General features: G+C 35.8%; 4 protein-coding genes across 6 annotated transcripts in view; 2 read left to right on the forward strand and 2 right to left on the reverse strand.

Moving 5' to 3' along the window:
• Positions 1-7810, forward strand: part of LOC113234023 (tRNA dimethylallyltransferase) — a 278793-nt gene extending 270983 nt beyond the window's left edge. The window contains exons 6-7 of the mRNA XM_026469250.1: positions 7088-7298; positions 7502-7810. Of these exons, the coding sequence (XP_026325035.1) occupies positions 7088-7298; positions 7502-7810 (520 nt within the window). The remainder of the gene's footprint in view (positions 1-7087; positions 7299-7501) is intronic.
• Positions 7811-8123: 313 nt separating this feature from the next.
• Positions 8124-9215, reverse strand: LOC113234102 (mitochondrial dimethyladenosine transferase 1). Its single transcript, XM_026469353.1, has one exon. The coding sequence runs from the start codon at positions 9180-9182 to the stop codon at positions 8148-8150; it is 1035 nt and encodes a 344-aa protein (XP_026325138.1). The 5' UTR covers positions 9183-9215; the 3' UTR covers positions 8124-8147.
• Positions 9149-9481, reverse strand: LOC113234103 (cytochrome c oxidase assembly factor 3, mitochondrial). The gene has a single exon (XM_026469354.1). The coding sequence runs from the start codon at positions 9449-9451 to the stop codon at positions 9182-9184; it is 270 nt and encodes an 89-aa protein (XP_026325139.1). The 5' UTR covers positions 9452-9481; the 3' UTR covers positions 9149-9181.
• A 627-nt stretch (positions 9482-10108) lies between these two features.
• Positions 10109-18325, forward strand: part of LOC113234100 (F-box only protein 32) — a 39856-nt gene continuing 31639 nt past the window's right edge. For 2 of the 3 annotated variants that reach the window (XM_026469349.1, XM_026469348.1), the window contains exons 1-2: positions 10109-10209; positions 10423-10473. In XM_026469349.1, coding sequence (XP_026325134.1) covers positions 10109-10209; positions 10423-10473 — 152 coding nt within the window. The remainder of the gene's footprint in view (positions 10210-10422; positions 10474-18325) is intronic. The other variant, XM_026469350.1, reaches the window with a different exon arrangement.

Here is an 18325-nt window from a genome sequence, read left to right on the forward strand (position 1 = left end):
GCTGTCCGTAGAACAAATGAAGACTAAAGCGGAGTGTCGCGCTCTGTATACGATTTTAGCGCCTTACAAGTGCGGACACTTTTTAGCGCGGACCCGACGTCCATATAATTGTAAGTCAATGGCTAAAATACTTTGTCTCGATAACGGAAAACCCAAAGAAAGTTTTTAAAGTACCCACGTCACCACTCACTTTTTATCCATTCCATGTAAAAAGAATGAACGAGTTTTCGCTTGGACCGCGACTGCAAAACGCACGTCTTTTTCGTTCTTTTCACATAGATACAAACCTTTTTTTGGTTAGCTTAATGCGATTCCGTATCGGTAGTATGGTTTTTTTTTATAATATCAAGTGACGGAACGAACAAGCCGTGCGCCTGATGGCAAGCTTCACATCGTCGCCACCCAGAGACCTAAGTTGACAAGTCTCATGCGCCTGTAATTTCACCAGCACCTTCAAAACCGATACACGGTAATGCTGACATTGCTGCTTGTCGGCAGAAATAGGTAAGGTAGCAGTACTTCCCTGGACGAATTCTTTCACAAGGAGCTCTTTTGCTACTTTGTGGGGCGCACTATAAGTTTCCGGAATGAATAAGAAAAAAATACTACAAATGGTCAGAAATGTTTTTTGTTGTTTCTCAAAATATTCTCCGTTAGCGTTAATGCTCTTTTTCATACGAATGAACCAATTTTGAAAACATTTATGCTACGCCTCCGTGACCATCTCTAAAACATATTTTTCATACTCTTCGACAGCCTCTGCAGGTGACAAAAATCGTTGACCGTGTAACTTGTTCTTAATTTTTGGAAATAAATAAAATTCACAAGTTGCCAGGTCGGGACTGCACGCGGGATGGCTCATAAGATCAACGTTGTTCACCTTCAAAAATTCATTTGTCTGCCTGGCCGTGTGAGAACTGGCATTATCGTGGTGCAAGATTATACGGCGTTTACGGTTATTTTTACGGAGTTTGTCAATAACTTCCGGCAAACAAATGGTCGTGTACCAATCACTATTCACGGTACAACGATTCTCTAAAGCAACAGTAGCCACGTGTCCAGTTTTATTTAAAAAAAAAGCAATCATCCGCTTAAAGGCACTTTGCACGCGCGACACTTTGGTTGGTTTCCGTGTGGCCAGAGCATTAATTATACTGATGCTAAATATGTAGATATGCCGAAAAGTTTATTTGATATGGAAAACGTGAGTGTTTTTTTTTTCAATGTAATGTGTTACTTATCAAATCTTGTCACTCCATTTTGATGGATACGGTTACATAGCAACGTGTTATAATAAATAACCGTCTTTGAAATACTTTTGCGTTTTATATGAATGTACAGTCTAGTAGCAGTAGAGCTCCTTGTGAAAGAATTCGTCCAGGGAAGTACAGCCACCTTACCTATTTCTGCCGCCAAACAGTAATGTCATCATTACTGTGTTCCCGTCTTGAAGGGTAAGGGCGCTTGTGAAATTACAGGCACATGGGACATGTCAACTTATGTCTCAGGGTGACGGGCGCAGTGGCAGTGCCCCTCAGATCTTTGCGACTTAAAGATCTGAGGACACTGCAATTGTGTAGCTTACCATCAGGTGCACGACTTGTTCGTCCCGTCACTTGATATTTCAAAAAAACGTAGAACCCGTACCTGAGACTCCGCCACCGAGTCAGGGAGTCTACTCCCGTATAAGTATAATATCATTGACTTCCGTTCTCCGTCCGACATTCGACCGAAGCAATTACTGTCAAATATGTAATACTCGTACAACAAATTAAGTGACGCATGATTCGAATGAAGCTTCATACTTCACATTTTCTTTTGATTAAGTCGAGTATTACTTATTTAACTGTAATTGTTTCGGACAGAGAATGAAAATAGACCCCCTGACTCTGATCTGAACACCAATGTCTACTATAACTCGCTCTGGCCGTGTATCACAGCCACCATTTAAATAGTGCATTATTTTTTATAACTACCTTATTATTCTTTATATGCGCGTTTGCGCACTCCATCCGATTCGTATTCTTTGCGAATCCGAGACTATACAAATCTAGAAAAGTCGGACCCATTTCGGATGTCGCTTGTGCACTAAGTCCCATTCGAATCCTAGAAAATAAGAATATCGCTTGTACACCTAGAGATAAAATGATCTCTGTAACATTTCGAACCGTCATTTCTCGGATACGGAAGTGATACGAATCGGACGTAGTGCACAAACGCTCTTAGAGCTACACTAATGTGTTAGTCGAACTTTCCGGTTCCTTCCAAGTGGAGAGTGTCACGATTACAATTGCATAGCAACATGTTACACTAATTGGCCATTTTAAAAGTACTTTTGCGTTTTATATATAAATTTACATAGAATTTGTGTTATAAAGCGTTCCATAATCATCAGCGACTTCTACCGTTGAACGTACTCAACAAAATATTAGTGCTTACTGGAGCTTAACACATTCCTTTATAAATTTAACGCTTTTTGTAAACGATTCGTGTTTCACAAAGTATTTTTATTCACACTAAACAACAAAGAAGCGTGAAATTGATTTTGTTTCTTTTTGTGTAACAACTATCAAAACGTTTAGCGCGACATAGACAAAAGTCCGGTAGCAAGAGATGACCACAGACTAAGAGCTAATCTATTGACGCTTGGTAAACATTGATGTAGAGTTGTTGGAAGTGGTAGAATTCGAATTCTTTGAAGCTAAAGGTTAATGCTGCATACCGTGTCAACGTCAAGTAGCAGACCTTTAACCTTTCCTATTTATATACCGCCATTTAGTAATATGAACATTACTTCGTTCCGGTTTTGAAAGATGAGGGTGCTGGCGAAATTGTATCAATCAATAAATTCATTTATTTAGCTAGAAACATGGTGATTATGGTAACATGTTTGTAACTAACAAAAATATTTTGTCAGAAAATATTCTAGACTTGCATAAAAGTTATATTCACAAGATTACATTAAATTATAATTAAGTAATATAACATTGTAATAAGTCGTACGTACTTAAATTAATTTAAATTCATTTATATAACAATATTTATTTTAAAAAATCCGTAATGTTTATATTTCAACCATGCCTATAATTTTGTTTTAAATAGTTTAATAGGCAAAGAGTCTTTAATGTTATTTGGTACTCTGTTATAAATTCTAACACACATACACAAACAATTTTGGTTATATTTCTTTATCTTAGGTACTTCAAAATTATTCTGTTATAATCTCCATAACTTTGAGGGTTGATGTCCAATATTTTTGATAAATAATGTATATGGCTTCATCACCCAGTTAGATATCTTTACAGTTACTAGCCCTGGCAAGAGATGTCGCTATTCACTGTATTTTAAATTTTTATTGAATTGATATTCAATTATTCTGAGTGTTCGATCTTTGTATTAATAATTATAACAAACTAGTGACATTATTATTTCACAAAAAAATAATTGAATATCAATTCAATAAAAATTTAAAATACAGTGAAAAGCGACATCTCTCGCCAGGGCTAGTAACTGTAAATATATCTAACTGAGTGACAAAACTTTCATAGATTTCTCATAGATGGCGCTACGACTAAAAAGTCGTTGAATAAACCAAATACAAAAGGTATGACGCAAGCACAGAAAAATTCGTGAGGTCCGCTGGTTCGTAACGCGGCTTAGTTGGTATAGCATCTAGCAGGGTAAGCTAGAATACGTCGGTTCGAATCCAGCCGGATCGAAGGAATTTTTTTCTGAATGTTCGATCTTTGTATTAATAATGAATGTATATTGCTTTTTACAAAAATTAATATGGGCACATGCGACTTGTCAACTTATATCACAGGGTTGGCGTTATGGCGTATGAATAGGCGTATGTGGCAGAGCACCAGGCGCATGATTTGTTCATCCCATCACTTGATATCATTAAATAAAAACATTATTTTATTTTTTTTATTTTGTTCGTGTTCCATTTCGTCACTATATTTTCCTTTACCCTTAGCAAGATGTATTGCAACCGCACGTTAACAAATTTACGTGTGTCTCTCAATTAAGAAGTAACCTTTCGTCCATTGGGTTATCATCGAGATACTTTTACAGTCTATCTACGATTATGCCTTCTAGCGTACTTCTAACGGTATCATTTTGGCTACTTAGATAAGTATTTTAATTATAAATAAATCGATTTCAATTTGACACATCATTATATATGCATAAAGCTAATTTTTACATTTTAGTCTTTAAAGCACACTTGTTTAAGTTTATAGTACAACCGCGCGTAGAGCGTAATCCAAGCTCTACATCCGTGTAAAAGGCTGCCCTTACAACCGGTCGCGTTTTGTTCCCGCACTCGCTCCATTACACTCTTTGTTTTACGTATTACTGTTGTCTGCCCAAGTTGAATGTTTAACCTTATACAGGTTTGTACAACCAGTCATTTCCTTATTTCATAGTATTCTTTTTCATTTTGATGAAGCGATTTCTTCCAAGCGATGGCAACCAGTGGACAGATGGTTGTCTCTCAATCGAGAGGTCCATGGTTCAAATTCTTTTAGCGGCGAATACTTCGACTGTAATTCCAAAGTTACGTTACAATCTTTGCAGAAACCCGCATTGAGCTTGTATGGCGATCATATCTGGGGTTATCGTAATCCGAAATGACATTTTTCAGAAATAACGTTTGCTTGAATTTACATAACCTCGAAAGTAATTTGAGAGGAAAACGTTTTTTCTTTTAAACTTAACCTAACCGAACCTAATCGTGTCTTTGCAATAAACATATCCTGAAAGAACAACGGTTTCGTTATAATTCAGTTTTCGGAGTAATGAAAATTCGAACAAACGTTATGTCGGAAACATTAATTCGAGTTTGTGATAGGTTACCCATATCTGGTCCCATACCTGGTTGTGGGATAATCATGGGTCGCTGATGATGTTGCAAGCTTTCTTTATGTTTAGTATACTGCCTACGTGGTCGGACGGTTACCATCCTGGACTACCACGCAGAGGTCCCGGATTCGATTCAAAAATTTGTATGACCTACATTTATTTCTCTCGTGAGTTTGGGTGTAATTTGTGGTTGTCTATGTGTGTGTGTGTGTGTGTGTGATTCCCTAGTGCGCGGCTACGACTGTGTGCACGTTATTATTATATTATTATTATTGTTGTTATTGTTATAGAATGCGAAAACTACCATAACTGGAGACTAAGTAAAACTTATTCGTCACATTAATTTAACGAATCTTTTTTAACATAAGTGTCATGAATAATCTATGGTCAAGAAATGACCATAATTTATATATTCAATATAACATAAATAAAAACCAAACGTTTATATTTACCTTGTATTGTTGAATATATAATTTGTGGTCATTATTCAAGACACTTAAATTAAAAAAGGATTCGTTCAATTAACGTAACGAAAAATTTTCGCTTAGTCTCCTGTTATAGTAGTTTTCACATTTTATGTATTCGATGCATTCTATAAAGAAAGCTTTCGACATCATCATCAAACCGTCGTACTGACATTGGCGAAGATCGCCATAATTTTTGTATTCTTCTTATACCGCCATAAAAGAAAATAATAATAACCGAATTTTCTAGTTTTTTTTATTCCAACTTAAAATTAAATAATCCTTATTTTATAGGCAAGAAAATTACACTCGAAATCGTCAGCTCTACTTTATAAAACGGCCCATTCACTACCTGCATGACAGTCCACCTCGCAGGGCAAGACTGCTCACACACTACCCTGCGTACGGCTCACATAATGGAGTCTCCCAGGACGCATTGCAGGATTGCAGCATGCCTTGCGCGTTGGAAATACATTCATAATCCTGCATTACGCGGCAGACGGCAAAGCGGACTGCAGTACAGAATAATGCATTCCCCCTTTTAGGCAGATTCCCTTGAGAAGAATGAACGAGAAACTCTAGAAGTTGCTCTTTGTAAATATTCAATACAATTGTACAGATTTATCATTTACAATGTTTATTTCATAAATAATAGATCGAGTCTACCTAGCAAGAGCTACACGAGTCACTACCACGGATTTTTGCCATCCAATTACGCAGAAGCTATAATATATACAGCTCTATAATATAAAGTAATAATATATAGTACATATTATAATATAATAGTAGTATAATATAAAGTTTTTGTTTCGCTATAGTTCTCATAATTTTAAATCTTAAAACGGAATCTTATTATAGAAGCGTACACTTTTCCCCCTAATGAATTTGTGACTTTGGACGTATATACTAAATTCATTTGAATAATTTAAGACTGTAAATAATCACCTGGGAAGCTATTTTGGATATGATACGAGCGTTTTTTCCGCATGCAAAGACTGGCACGCAACAATTTTCTCAGGCTATAAGTAACCTTGAAATATATCAGCTGTGCCCACGTCTGTTATGTAGGTGTTAATCGTTTTACGATTGTTTGTACTAAAATAGTAATTCTCAGAAGGTACAAAATATTGTACTAAATACAAATAGCTTAGCGTAGCAGTAGAGCTCGCTGCGACAGAGTTCGTCCATTAAAGTAGTTACCATTTCCTATTTCTGCCGCCAAGCTGTAACGTGAGCACTACCGTGTCCCGGTATTGAAAGGTAAGGGTGCTAGTGAAATTGCCGGTACATGGGACACATGATATCTTAAAAAATGGGAAACATAATTTTAAGCATTGCCTTTTTAGTCTTTAATTAATTTTTATTGTTTCAAGATGATACTATTTCTAATTTTGTAATGCTGTGTACAGTTCTCATTGGATGTCCGATGTCTTATTTTTCATTGTTTGTAAATAATGTTTTTAATCTATTTCTGGTACCATTGAGACAAAAATAAATAAAAATTTATCCAGGGTCATCATAAGGTTTTCCCGATTGTTACACATTGGAAATAGAACTGTTATTAAATCGATATTAAATTGTTGTTAAATCGCGTATATATGGTCACGGCTGACCATGGAACCTGTTGGTTTGTTTGAAAAAACATACGCGATTTAAATCCGAAAAAATAGTCTAATTTCCAATTTAAAAATGTGTATTTAATGATACTATATATTGAATGAAATCTATATGAAATTGTACATTTTTGTTTGTTTTAGGCCACCAGACTATACCAAAGGCGTATTCCAAACCCTTGGTTTCAAAGAGTTCCACGGATATTTAATGCTAACTGAAGAACAAAGGAACTCGGAGGAGGGCAAAAAGTTGTTAAAGGAAAGCATTGAAAATATGAAGTTAGGAACGCGGAGGTACGCCAGAAGACAAAATAAAATGGTTAAAGGACGCTTTTTAGAGCATCGTAATAGAGAAGTAAGTACTTATATACTTTAATTGAAATAAATATTTATAGCTAACTATTCCCCATTGCAAAGGTTTCACTAATGACAGCGCCATCTAGTGTCGAGTAGCGTAACTACAATAAAGTGCTTATTCTGCTCGTGAAAACTATGGTCAAAATTGTAAGTGATTTATTAGTTTACCGACAGATGGCGTTAATGTGAAAAATGTTTCAGGTTCCACCAATTTACGAGTTGGACACCACAGATATTTCAAAATGGGACGAAAATGTTAAAAATAAAGCAATAGCAATAATAGAAAGCTTTATAAATGGCTCGCCATGTGAAATTAAGCCGCTAGATTCGAGTACAAAAGAGAGAGAGAAGAAAATTGATGGACTTTCACACAATTATTGCAAAGTTTGTCAGAGACTTATAATAGGAGATAAAGAGTATGCAATACATTTAAATTCTAATAGGCACATGAAGGTGATCAAGAAAAATAAAAAACTTCAAAATATTAAGGAACAGCAGCCAAACACATAGTTTTTAATATTGTTAAGCAACCTAGAAGATGCCAGGTATGCGCAACAGATCTTATAAGAAACATTAACCAGTGTCTAGCCATAGGTGTATGCACCCTGTCACTTCTACTGTCTTAGCGAGAGTGTAAGCAATAATACAGTGTTACGCTACTTTAGGATAACATAAAATGTGTAGCTACCTAGTTTTAGACAAAAATACTGTGTAACTAGTTTCATCAGCTCAAGGCAAAATAAATAAATGTTTTTGTTGAGACACAAATATTTTATTTTGTTTACAACGAAAAAAAACAATTTTAACCATTAATTAAAACTACGGTAACATTATTTACAAACAAAAATTAGTTCACACTGCTTTCGGCCTCTGATTTTGGTAGAGATGGTGGTTGTTTGATCTTAGGTGCTCTATAATCGTAGTGTTCAAATTCTGGGTACTTCTTTATGATTTCACTATATGCATGACAAATTCTAGCAAATTCCGTGTTAGCAATTTGAAAAGGACGAGTCATTGGATCTATATCCGCCATCTTGTACATTTTTATTGCCATTTCATTCCTCACTTCTGCCGGAAACAATGTCTGAGCACCACGAATTGAATATTTCTGTCTCATGTTGAATATCTGACGAACAATCTTCTCAATTAATTTAAAAGGCAGCTTAATTATTGGTTGCTTTGTTGGAGTCAATGTCACAACTCCTACATCCACTTCGGGTTTTGGAAGAAATGCAGACCCAGATATATCAAATTTATAGTTTACATTGCACCAATTCTGACACATAACGGATAGTCGACATCTCTGTTTATCCATTATAGGTGCAACCATCCGTTCTGCAACTTCTTTTTGAAATGTTAATGTCATTCTCGTTCGTCCAAATGCCCAAGGACCCTCTTGCTTAGATATCATTTCCAGCCATCTTATAATAAGTATAGTTGATACGCTAAATGGTAAATTACCAATCAAATTCACAGGAGGAGGAGCATCATGCCAGTCCCTCTTACAATCACCAGGAATGAAATGCGCGATATCAGTTTTCAAAATGTCACCAGTTATTATATCTACATCTACTTTGTCTTTACAAGCATCAGCTAGCAGCTCTAACGAAGGGAGAAATCGCCGGTCTTTCTCGATCAAGATAAGCTTTCGCGGAGCCTGATGAATAATTGATCTCGTGATACCTCCAGGTCCAGGGCCCACTTCACAAACCACATTACCTTCTATATTGCCGGCAGCACGCACTATTTTGTCAATCAATCGTGGTTCCATAAGAAAGTTCTGCGATAATTCCTTGAGAGCACGGAGTTTGTACAATCTAATAACGTCCTTGATACTCGGTAAAGGAGGTAATCTTAACGGCAACGTTTTAGCGGCAGCCATTATTGCTGCACCTTCGGGGGTTCGTTGAAGTCGTCGAGGAACGTCTCCTGCTTTACAGCGAATATCGAATAAAGATAAATACCAAACACCCCGGCGCCAATAGATAAACCAACCATACGATTTCTTCGCGCAGTAAGTTCCAATTTTTTAACGCGCTCACGGTTTTTCTCCTCGATTATTCTCATATAATCGAGCGCAGCTTTGTTTAAAACGGGATCTTTGCCGTCAACACCGCTGCTGTTTATTTTAGGTTTGTAGGAGTCTCCCATTACGAGAAAATAATTATCGTCGCAACGCAAATAACCTCAAATTACCAGAAACGAATGTAATATGAACGGAATGACTGAATTGAACGAATAGTTATAAACTACACGAAGGACGGAATGAATGATTCCTAAAATCATAGGACTTCAACACGTGCCTTTTTGTCCGAAAAAAAAAACTTACTGATGAATTGATGAATAAAGGAGTACTTTTTTGAATATTGATTTCGTTTTGTGAGAAGAACTCCAAGATATTAAACCTAAGACGCAAACTACTAACGTATTTTTAAATTTTAGTATAATATCATTGACTTTAATTACCTACCTAAATTAATCTATGCCTGTTTTATATTTATTTTGAATGAAGTCCTCAATTGTTTGTTATTTATTTAAACAACCTGAGACACAGTTTTTGTTCGAGTAAGTTCCTTGTAATACAATAAATCCATACAATAACAAAAACAGCTGTTCATGACATTTTATTTCACAACATGCACAAACAAAACAAGGCCCATGCGCGCATTTGTCTCTTTCTAAACAATGTATCCCTTTCCTTCACATTCGAATCAAGCAGCAAGTCAAGTCAAAGTGTGTTTCACTTCGTGGAGATACGGTCGTGCGTTCTGGGGTGCACTTCGCGATATTTTTGTGTTTGTGTTGAAAATGCCCTTCTACTCGAAGGACTGGCGATCACCTGGTGAAGAATGGGTTAAAACTCAAGAGGGATGGGAAAAGAAGAAAGTTCTTGAATGCACAGCACAGAGGTGAGCTAGTGTTGCAAAACAAACTCGATCCTTTGTTCACATTTAGTTCAACGCAACTAATTTACATTGACCATTTCCCTAATAACACCTAACTGCGTTTCATATTCTAGTGCTTCTTCAAAAACAATCTAACGCTTAATACAACTAGACGTATATATTTAAAAGTATGTTGTGGTTGTTATAAAATGTGCTTGTTTTTATATTGTATTGCAGATTTCCTGCTATTAACTATAATAACTCTGACGATAGCCAAACAAAGTCATGGTAAGTGCTATTCAACTTATTTAATAGATGTATAACAATTATAGTCAGTTCATATAATCAGCTGTTTGTGTTTTCGTTTCGTTTCGCACGTATTGATTTTCTTCCGCGAGGCTCCTTGTTCTGCCTTAGTTGTATACGTAAAAAGCCTTGCCTTGTTTTTACATCTTTCGCTAAATCATTATTTTGCGATAATCTTCTATTTTCGCATGGTAAAGAAATAGGCACTTATTTTTTTGTATATGTAGAAAAAGTAAGGCAGCTTGTATTTGTTCTGCGCTGAACTAGGCAAAAGGCATTTTCTTCTCCGTCCTAACATTTCACTGACCTAATTTTCAGCTGCCCATAGGATTTAAGACCTTGTAGCAGTTTCGTAATAAGATTGATTTTTATTCAAGTAGGTTTAACGTATAACTTTAAAGAGTATAACGTTTTTCAGTCTACCGTTTGTTATTTTACCGTTACAATGAAAAAAAAAATATGTTTAAAATTCAAATACGTAGGCTCAGATTACAAATTTGTAATCTGAGTACGTAGGTACTTAATTTGAAAGCTTAAAAAATAATACCCTTGAAAGATGTAGATTCGTTTTCTTCCTATTTCATTGCGGAAAGGCAAGCCTATAGACCATGCACCCTAGTATTTTTTTAACGCATTTCTGAAAGATATAAATTAATATTTTCTACATTTAAACAATTTCGTTTTTGTTCTATTCGTCCTGAGAGTTTATTACATTTAAAATAAGTTAGTGTTCCTTCCAGAAAAAAGAAAAAGTTATCTACTTGAACAACCTTGCGGTTTTCAAAACAACAAAAAAAATTGTTTTTACACAACATTACATACAACGTACCATATATACAACGTTACCGTCTATTCAATCTGGACACACGCCGAGCCGAAAGAAAGGATGTTTCCTAAAGTTAGGATTGCAATTTGGCAGATTTGGGTGTATGTAACATTTTCTTATCTTCCCCAAGATCAAAGGAAGCAAAATTGTTGTTGTATATTGTTGATTTGGGAATTAAGTGAAGACCGTTGATGATGTTTAAAGAGTCCGTCATTACGGGGATGACATTTTCTAATAAAAAAAACCCTCCATAAATAAAGAAAAAACAGCATTACCTTCTACGTCCCTTTTGATAACGTCTATTGTCTTTTTATCTGTGACCCGCATTGACCGTATGGTAACCCGACATAACCCGATTTTACTTAACTCAAATTTTGCCGTATCTATTCTTAACCTAATTTCATATCTGTCACCATTATTCAGTACCACGTTAAAAAGTTGATTAATTTTTTTTAAATAAAATATCAAGTGACGGGGCGAACAAGTCGTGCGCTATGGTAAAATAGACGCCTGTCCATAACAGTTGCAGTGCCACTCCAGAGTTTTAAATCGCAAAGACCTGAGTAGCACTGCCACTGCGCCTGTCACCTATAGATATAAGTTGACAGGTGCCTTGTGTCTGTAATTTCACCAGCACCCTTACCCTTGAAAACTGGAACACAATAATGCTGACATTACTGCTTGGCGGCAGAAGCAGGTAAGGTGGCAGTACTTACCTGGACGAACTCTGTCACAAGGTGCTCTACTGCTAATAAAATTTGTTATCGTAGGCTATCTCTTTATGGCTTTCCTAATATTTTTTTCATTTTGTTAATGTCTACATAAATGTAGTCATAATATAAATAAATTGCCATAATTGCCACGCTGTAAATAATCGAAATTGGCGATGAGAGTAAAGCTGCAATTGAACAAGGAAATGCTGCTGTTCGTTATTTCTTGTATTTTGTTCCTCATTTCCTTTCACCAATAGCGACGAGAAAATGCATTACGTTACGTAATACGTAAATACAAAAAGCGATATATTAACTTTTGTCAATTTCAAATACAACTGTCAAAGCGTCACAAAGCTGAAATGTTATTTTTCGGTACACTTGTTGGAAAAGTTACTTTTACAGCGCGGAAATTGTTTTTACTTATGAAGACTAATTTAAAAGAGTTTGTTTTGAATAAATTATAAAAATTTTAATGATGAAATTGCAGGCACACGGGTCATGTCTACTTATGTCTCAGGGTGACGGGCACGGTGGCGGTGACCCGCAGAGCTTTGCGATTTAAAGCTCTGAGTGGCACAGCAACTGTTATGGACAGGCGTATAGCTTACCATCAGGCGCACGACTTGTTCGTCCCGTCACTTAATATTATAAAAAAAAATGTGTAGAAACAAGAACGCAAAACATAACTAAGCAGTGATTATAAATTTTGTTTATTTTAGTTTATAATATATTATTTTATTATTATACCTCATTTCTCAAAAAAAAAATCACATATATGAAGTTTATGGTCTATAATTTTAATTTTATGTACAGTATGCCTGTTGCAATTTATTGAAAACAAACCCTTACGCATGCGTAATTATTTCCAAAACTCGATGTTGTTTTTATTATTATACTTTGTAACACATGTATTAGTACATCAAGTGACACGCGGATATTATGGATTAACTGCACCCAATGTGTTAATTATAGAAAAATATGCGCTGCTTCCTCAAATTTGCTGAAAAATTTTGCAAACTCGGGTGCCAAGGTTATAAATCGTACGCTTACGCCTTAACTCGAACTTCGTAATGTCTACTCGTTTACAATATCCTATTTTCTGTATTAGTAATGCACACTATTATTATATTCCAATCTACAGATACGAAACATTGCATCATATGTACGTAAGGTATGATAAAAAGCGGGTATTCGAAAATAAGCAACAGTACTGTATGTATTCAGTTTACAAACTGCATGCATTTGTTTATAAAATCTGGGTCGTGCTGAAACACGCCCAGGTCAAACCACTCGAATGTGAAATTCTAGGCCAACTTTGATGCTATTTTCTTTTGCAGATTGTACATACATGCAGTTCCAAATCTGTGCTACGAATTGAATTTGTTTGTGAAGCATAGTAGGTACAAACATTATTTAAATACGCTCGAGTCCAAAGAGTAAATATTTTATATAATGAAAAGGATAAAAAATGTTAGTAAAATGAAAAAAAAATCAAATATTATTAGATGCGAATTTATTCTACTCACGAGCTCGAATTTTTTTTCAACAACTAATTAACTAAACTCGAGACGGTACATGGCGTAGAAGATACAAACTGCGTTTAGTTGTTACATCAATGTATTGTAAATGGAATACGTGAGAAAGGCTTCATAATATTTCTCAAGTTTCTGAAGCGTCAATAAAAGCAAAACCGTAATGTTATTTACCTGCAAAAAAGTAATAAAGTTTGTGAATTAAAGAACACAACGACAATATAATTTCGAATTATATTTTTCGCATTCCGATTTCTGCGCCATTATCTAACATGCATTCAGTATTTTATTGCTTTGTTTGTACCACGCTTGTACATACATACATAAGCTGGGAATATAAACGCCTGTTTATTCAATACTTAAAATACTATTTAGGTATGCGATATAGAAACCAATCGGGAAACTAAACAACTCTTTAGTAACACAAATACTACTTCGTGTTGAGTCTGTTTTTGACCGACTTCAAAAAAGGAGGAGGTTCTCAATTCGACTGTATGTTCTTTTTTTTGTATGTATGTTACGCGATAACTCCGGTATTTGTGAACCGATTTTCATGATTCTTTTATTTTTTTTTGAAAGGGGTACTTCCATAGTGGTGTCATTTAATTTTGAAGACACCTTTAAGATTCATTTTAAACTTTAATTTAGGAGCAATTATTTTAATGATTGATTTTGCTATTTCTCCAATTCAAGGTTTTTCTCTCAATATACTTTGAGTAGTGAGAACCGATTATTATTATCTCCAGTGTCAAGTCTTGTATAGTGCCGAACTAGGGGATATTTCAATAAAACTTAGCAAATAGACGTAATTCCACGTACTTTTGAGATCGGTTTTTTTAGTACTCTGTACTGAGATTATTTTTATTTAAAACGACTTTTCAGAAGAATTTCTCATTTCATCATCATCATCATCAACCCATTTATACGTCCCACTCCGGGCACGGGTCTCCCCTCAGGCGAGGGTTTTCCGAGGGTTGTGAATCCTTCCCCCCGTTCACACGGCATTGCACTGCACGTTTTTTTTGTGTTCGACGTGCGTTTGTACGTGTGTGCGTTTTTTTGTAGGACAAACACCGTGTGAACAGTTCTACATCTAATGTATGCGCCACTGTTTATTCAGTTCGGATTTATACTGCGAAAAAACGTGCAGTACAATGCCGTGTGAACGGGGGGTTCTTCGACGTGCACGATGTTTTCCTTCACCGGAAAGCTCATGGTGAATTTCAAATTAAATTAAGAAAAACTCAAAATTGCGAACTCACGGCCTCTGCTTGAGAGGCGGTAGGCCAAATCATTAAAAAGGAAAATACAGGCCAAAGGAATTGCAGCAATCCCGTGTATTTGATCGATAGATTTAAAAATAAATTAACAAATTAACCCCTAAACGGAGAAAAACGTATACGCTCAAAAACGTAATTACGAAATCGACTCATCCGAAGAACAGAGTCCGATGTGATTATATAGCGAAAAGATATACATTACGAGAATAATTTCGTTATTCAAACTAAGGCCCATGTAAAGGTGTTTTGAGAATTTATATATATTATTTCGTTTCGGAAATATAAAATCGAACAACGGTCGATCTGACATCCACAGCGAAGAAGAACGAACGAAATGTACTATGATCCCGAGAATAACTAGACTTGCACATAGATCTTTGTTCTACGGATGAGTCGAAATGTCAAATCGCAACGTTGGCTTCGTCAGGTATTTTTTTATAGACACAAATATACATCAGCAACAGGCTTCGTCACATAAAAATTAATAATGCAATCTGTCAGACTAAGTTACTTTTTAATTGACTATAAGAATGAAAAAGACCGCTCTGAATCTTTGCTTGTTCAAACGTCCCCATAACACTGCTAGCATTACCGCGCTGAATAGCCAATGAAATTGCTTGCATCAGGTAAACGTATAAGCAGTCCATTGTGTGGTTCGCTCGCAAACATTTTACTTGTTGATTTGCAAACAAAATATCGAAATAAATAACGCTTGAATATCCATTCAATTGACATATAATTCAAAATAACATCTCGTGTTAACAACGAAAATACCTTATAATATACCTAATGATTCTTTTAAAACCAAAAACGTTCAAGTCAAACGGCATCCTAAACGCGAATAAAAATCCTTGTAGCCGGTATATAATACCTTATGCGTTTAAAGATCTTATTTTATGTATGTATCGAAAGATTTTATTACGGCGTGGCACCAATATGGCAACAGGTTGTTATACAGGATGTTTTAAATAGGGGAATTAAGACTTGTAGCTTACATTACTTTTTATTTCATTAAATGACGGGAGGAATGAGTCGTGAGCTTGGTGGTAAACGACAAGTCTGTCCACATCAGTTACAGTGCCATTCAGAGCTTTAAATCGCAAAGATCTGAGGGTCACCTACTGCCACTGCGCCCTTCACCCTCAGACATAAGTTGACAAGTCCCATGTGCCTGTAATGTCACCAGCACCCTTGGGGCGCGTGTACACGCTAAAACAGTCGCCGTGTCCATGCAAGAATTCGTGTAGTTTGTACACACCAACTGTGTACATTGCCTCGGCGCCGGACAAGAAAAAAAATCTTGTCTTCCCCCGACTCGATGCGCTCTGCCGCTATTGTATGGGGCGCATTGTCAGTAAACGAAAACGTTTATGCGCGTGGACTGGTGGTGCAAAATACCACTGTTGCACCACTAATTTTATTGCGAGTAGCAAAATGCATGATTTACTTATAAGTTTAGTAGAGGAACGACCCGTATTGTGGGATCAAACCTTAGATAAACGACGTACTTTTGAGGCATGGAGAGAAATATTTATTATTCTTAAGGAAGATTTTCAAGAAATGACAAATACAGAAAAAAAATTATTATTTGATAAACTTTTACTCATGTTGTCGCAGTGTAAGAAAGAGGGTACGAAAATTGTCTTTTCGTTGCAAAATCGGATGAATGTAGTAAATTCTCTTGTATCTTTTTTCTTACATATTTTTCTATACAAAATAATATTTTAAAAAAATGGCTATTGTTTTTGGTTAGTAGCAAAACGACAAACGACGTAGTAAAACGACAGCTACCTGGAAGACTGGTTAATGCACTAACACGTTTACCCTACACACGTCTGCCCGAAAGCATGCGTATCGTGTACATACTCATCATTTTCTTGTCTGCAACAGACACAACATATTTTCGTGTCTAGATCTGACAAAGTTCTTGTCGTGTACAAGACCATTCTCATCTTTTCTGTAGCAGACACGTCGAAATTCTTAGCGTGTACACGCGCCGTTACCCTTCCAAACCGGAACGCAGTAATTTACTGCGTAGGTAAGTAGGTAAGGTGGCAGTACTTCGCTGGACGAACTCTTTCACAAGGAGCTCGATTGCTACTCTACTTGTTCGCCCCGTCATTTTATATCTTAAAAAAAGGAGGTATTACTTATTATTAAGTTTATCCTTAATAGGATAAATCCCGGTAATCCCGGAGATTGCTATAAAGTCGCATGTTGTACCTGAATTTTTTTTGTGCAATAAGAAGTTTATTTATTTTAAGATGTTTGCTATGGGATTGGAATTGCAATGTCTACGTTAAAGAATCTTATTTTATAGAAAGATGCCTATAATCACTCAATGTTGTCGTATTAGTTTTATAATGAATTTAGAAAATTTATCATACATTTTACTAGCTCGGCTTATTTATGGAAAGCCGCGGAACATTTTAATGCTATATTAAAAGAAAATATACATTAATCTGCTTCTTCAAAAAGAAAAACATCCTACCTAATTGAATATGCGGTGGTTGGTTGACACACGAAAAGGATCCGCCCGCCCACGAAAAAATCTATATGTCCAAACGTGACTCAAAAGTTGCTTGAGACATGTCCCGACAGGAAAGCGGACGGGATGTTTATTTTTAACGATAAGTTCTTATGTCGTTTGGAAGTGTGTTCATTTTTTAACCGACTTCAAAAAGGAGGAGGTACTCAATTCGACTGTATTTTTTGTATGTTCCGGAACATCGAGCCCTTCGATATTGTGTTAAAAAGAACATTGAAAAAAAAAATTGAAAATTTTTCCGCTTCTAAAGAAAAAAAAGTCGGGTTTTTCGTAGTTACAGTTTTTACAGGAATTGATTTTTAGTTTAACTATTTTACGTTTCAGTGGCGAGACGTGAAAGTTGTTGTTCGTAAAGCCGCATCAAAGCTAAAAAACCTTAAGAAAAACTGGCGCCTTAGCGACTCTGATACACAATTTGTTAGCACACAACGTACATCACACAGCTTCATTTCACTGGTTATCTCATTCTACACTTAAAATGTAGCACAAAATGGAGAAAATTATTTTAAAATATTTATAATATAATAATATTTGTTAATACGTGGAAAATTTTAGGCAAGCCGGTGGAAATCGAGCTATATGTCCATATAACTACCCACTGTTACGTTTTTAATTATTTTTTTTGTCATTTAAAGATGCTCTATAGCCAATGCTAAATAAATAAATACCGCCTCCAAACTCGCAAGTATCTGCAGATGGATTATTTTTTCTTGACAGAGAATGATAGGACTAAATTGTAAACGAGTCACTCACAACATATAATTATATTTTAAAAGATTATAATGTCTATAAAAAATACTAAACTATTTTTTCCACGGAAGCAATCGGCTTTGCAAGATTGTGCTCGAATAATGTCAGGTGTGCGCTCGGTTTTACAAGATTAAGAAGTGTCAGTTTGGACCTACGGTGTGGCGAGTTGCCCGCGATAGTCACTG

The sequence above is a fragment of the Hyposmocoma kahamanoa genome, unplaced genomic scaffold (genome assembly GCF_003589595.1).
Source record: "Hyposmocoma kahamanoa isolate Upper Pololo Valley unplaced genomic scaffold, ASM358959v1 81, whole genome shotgun sequence".
Taxonomy (NCBI): Eukaryota; Metazoa; Arthropoda; class Insecta; order Lepidoptera; family Cosmopterigidae; genus Hyposmocoma; species Hyposmocoma kahamanoa.

Excerpts from the sequence above, each read along its gene's own strand:
- LOC113234102 (XM_026469353.1), bottom strand. The coding sequence starts at position 9,182 with ATGGCTGCCGCTAAAACGTTGCCGTTAAGATTACCTCCTTTACCGAGT.
- LOC113234103 (XM_026469354.1), bottom strand. The coding sequence starts at position 9,451 with ATGGGAGACTCCTACAAACCTAAAATAAACAGCAGCGGTGTTGACGGC.